The 2643-nt window shown below is 32.1% G+C and overlaps 1 protein-coding gene across 1 annotated transcript; it reads right to left on the reverse strand.

Annotated features, from left to right (window-relative positions):
* Positions 1-1613: 1613 nt before the first annotated feature.
* On the reverse strand, positions 1614-1907 carry LOC100789272 (auxin-responsive protein SAUR21). The gene has a single exon (XM_003533431.1). It carries the CDS (start codon positions 1905-1907, stop codon positions 1614-1616), a length of 294 nt encoding a protein of 97 aa, XP_003533479.1.
* Positions 1908-2643: the final 736 nt, after the last annotated feature.

The raw sequence follows: 2643 nt of genomic DNA on the forward strand, positions 1-2643 counted from the left end.
TAATTTTTAAGATAATTATTTAAATGTTAACAAATTTATTATGTATGACAATTTATAATGACTTAAATATATTTTTCTCTCTAAGATATATCTCTTTTTTAGATTGTTACTTATTCAAGATATATATATATATATATATATATATATATATATATATATATATATATATATATATATATATATATATATATATATATATATATATATATATATATATATATATATATATATATATATATATATATATATATATATATATATATATATATATATATATATATATATAATTTTGTTAGCTAACATTTCAAGTTTTTTGACTTTGGTTCACATCATCACATTCATGTTAGCGAATAACGTGTCCATATTTTTATTGGTGTTATTGTCAACTTAGTCGATGCTAACTTCAGATATGAGATTGTACAAAATCTATCTCAATACTATAACTCCATCTTCTTCCACGGTCCACAGACAGCGACAACAGCGACGTTGAAAATGGAGTAGGACTAGTATGCTATGACGATGAAGGCAAGGATGAAAATGGTGGTGACGGAAGTGAGCCAGGTTAAGAGGAAGGTTTTTCGGGTGTTGTGTTGATGGTAATGCCGATGACAATGAGGAGAATGGTGACAGAGAGAGGATCGAGAGGACAATGGTGAGGCTGGTGCGGAGGCGGGCCTATTGCCCAATGACCATGAAGATGCCAAACCCCACCATGGACCTCTCCAGTTAACAGGAGAGTAGTAGAGTGGAGATGATCCCAATTCCTTTTGCACAATCTCAGATCTAAAGTTAGCGTCGACTAAGCCGACAATAACAACAACAATAAAATGTTATTGGATGGCATGACAATGATGTGACAATAATAATATGATATTTTATTTGTCACATTATCACTTAATGTATCAACACTAATGTCAGATACCAAAGCCAAAAAACTAGAAATGTCATGTAGCAAAATATAAAAAAAAATTGAATAAGTAACGATCTTAAAAAAAAGAAGATATATCTCAGTTATGAAAAATATATTTGTTAGGAAGTCTCACATCGCTTGTCACAGTTCTTGGAGTGCAGTTTATATATGTGTTGGACAACTTCACTTAGTGCCAATTGATTTTAAATTGAAATCTAACATGGTATCAGAGCCTATAGTTCGTCTTAGTCTATAACCCGTCTTAGTTTTCTCCACCATGTTGGCGACTCGCCTATATCGGCGGCCTCTATTTAAATCGATTTATAACTGTAATATATTCAAACATTTAATAACTCCAATTATCTCAACTCGTTCATTTCTTATCTAACTAGTAACTACATTTCGCTATATAAAGAAATAAATAAACTAGAAACTACAAGATGCCGCCCCGCGGCTGCAATTGAACTGTGGAGACGAAAATTAATTTTCAATAACGGTTTTAAAACAATAAAAAAATAAATTGTGGATCGGAGTTTAAAGGTGAGACAAGAGAGTAGAATTAGTTACAATTGGCATGGCGATCAATTAATTTTGATTCTCCAGACAGTTAATACATTTTGAGCGAACATAGTTGTAGTAAGAAATAGAAGATTTTTTGTTTGTCAAAATGAGTGAGTTAGAATGAAAAGGCAAATTAAAGTGGTCAAATAGTTTTGACAAGTTGAGAGGTAAGATTGATGAAAGCATCTTCTTTGCAAGGAATAGTGAGTCCCCCCAAGGGATGATTGAAGCCAAACTCTTCTTCGGCGCGGTTCAGCAAATCAAGAAACAAAGGGTGGTTCAAATACGATATTGGAACCACAAACCTCTTGTTCTTTTGCAACTCCCCAACAACGTAAACTGCCACGTGCCCCTTTGGAACATTGGACTTGAATGACGACGATGATGTCTGTTTTGCATTTGCATGAACCATAAACGGCAAACGAAGAATACCCATCATATATAATAGAGATAAATCAAACAAAGTTCAATGAAGTTTGTTTTGTGTAGTAAAATAGAATGGTTTGGTTATGAAGTTGAACAAGAGTGTGGTATTGGATAATATTTATAGGATGGTAGAGCACAGAGTGGAAAGCCGTACATGTCCAACTCAGGAGGGTCCCACATCATAATAATATTGATTTTAGAATCACATGGCTTTGTTCAGAGGAGCTGCCAGCTAAATTCCATTGGAGTATAACAGAGTGCCGTACGTACGCTGAAAACGATAAGTGTCCATCCATGTCGTTACCTGACTCTAGGAAGATTCCTTACGGATATATAGATACAGGACTATGACTTTTCTTTTCTTCTTTTAATCCTCCTCCTCGATCGTTCATAAGAAGGCACTTAATTATGCTTTATTTTGATGATGATTGATTGTAAGAAAAGACAAGTATAGTAGAAGAGAGAATGAATAGAAAATAAATAATTTTTAAGTTGTTTGAATTGAGAGAAATACAAAAAGAAGTAGAAGAGAAAGAAATGTGGATGTGTATTATGGAGCCACTTCAGTGATCTATATAAAAAAGGATAAAGATGGGTGGATAGTGTATTTTAATTAATATAAAGAGAGAAAAAATCATCAACACGTAAATCAATTAATAGAAAGTTATTTTAATTTAAACTATAATAATTTTATTCGACTTAAATAATATTATCTTTAATAGAGAATAATTTGATTATTTAGAGAG

Source organism: Glycine max, chromosome 9, assembly GCF_000004515.6.
Source record: "Glycine max cultivar Williams 82 chromosome 9, Glycine_max_v4.0, whole genome shotgun sequence".
In the NCBI taxonomy this organism is placed as follows: Eukaryota; Viridiplantae; Streptophyta; class Magnoliopsida; order Fabales; family Fabaceae; genus Glycine; species Glycine max.

What these genes read in the sequence shown, in the direction of transcription:
- LOC100789272 (XM_003533431.1), bottom strand. Translation starts at nt 1,907, where the DNA reads ATGGGTATTCTTCGTTTGCCGTTTATGGTTCATGCAAATGCAAAACAG.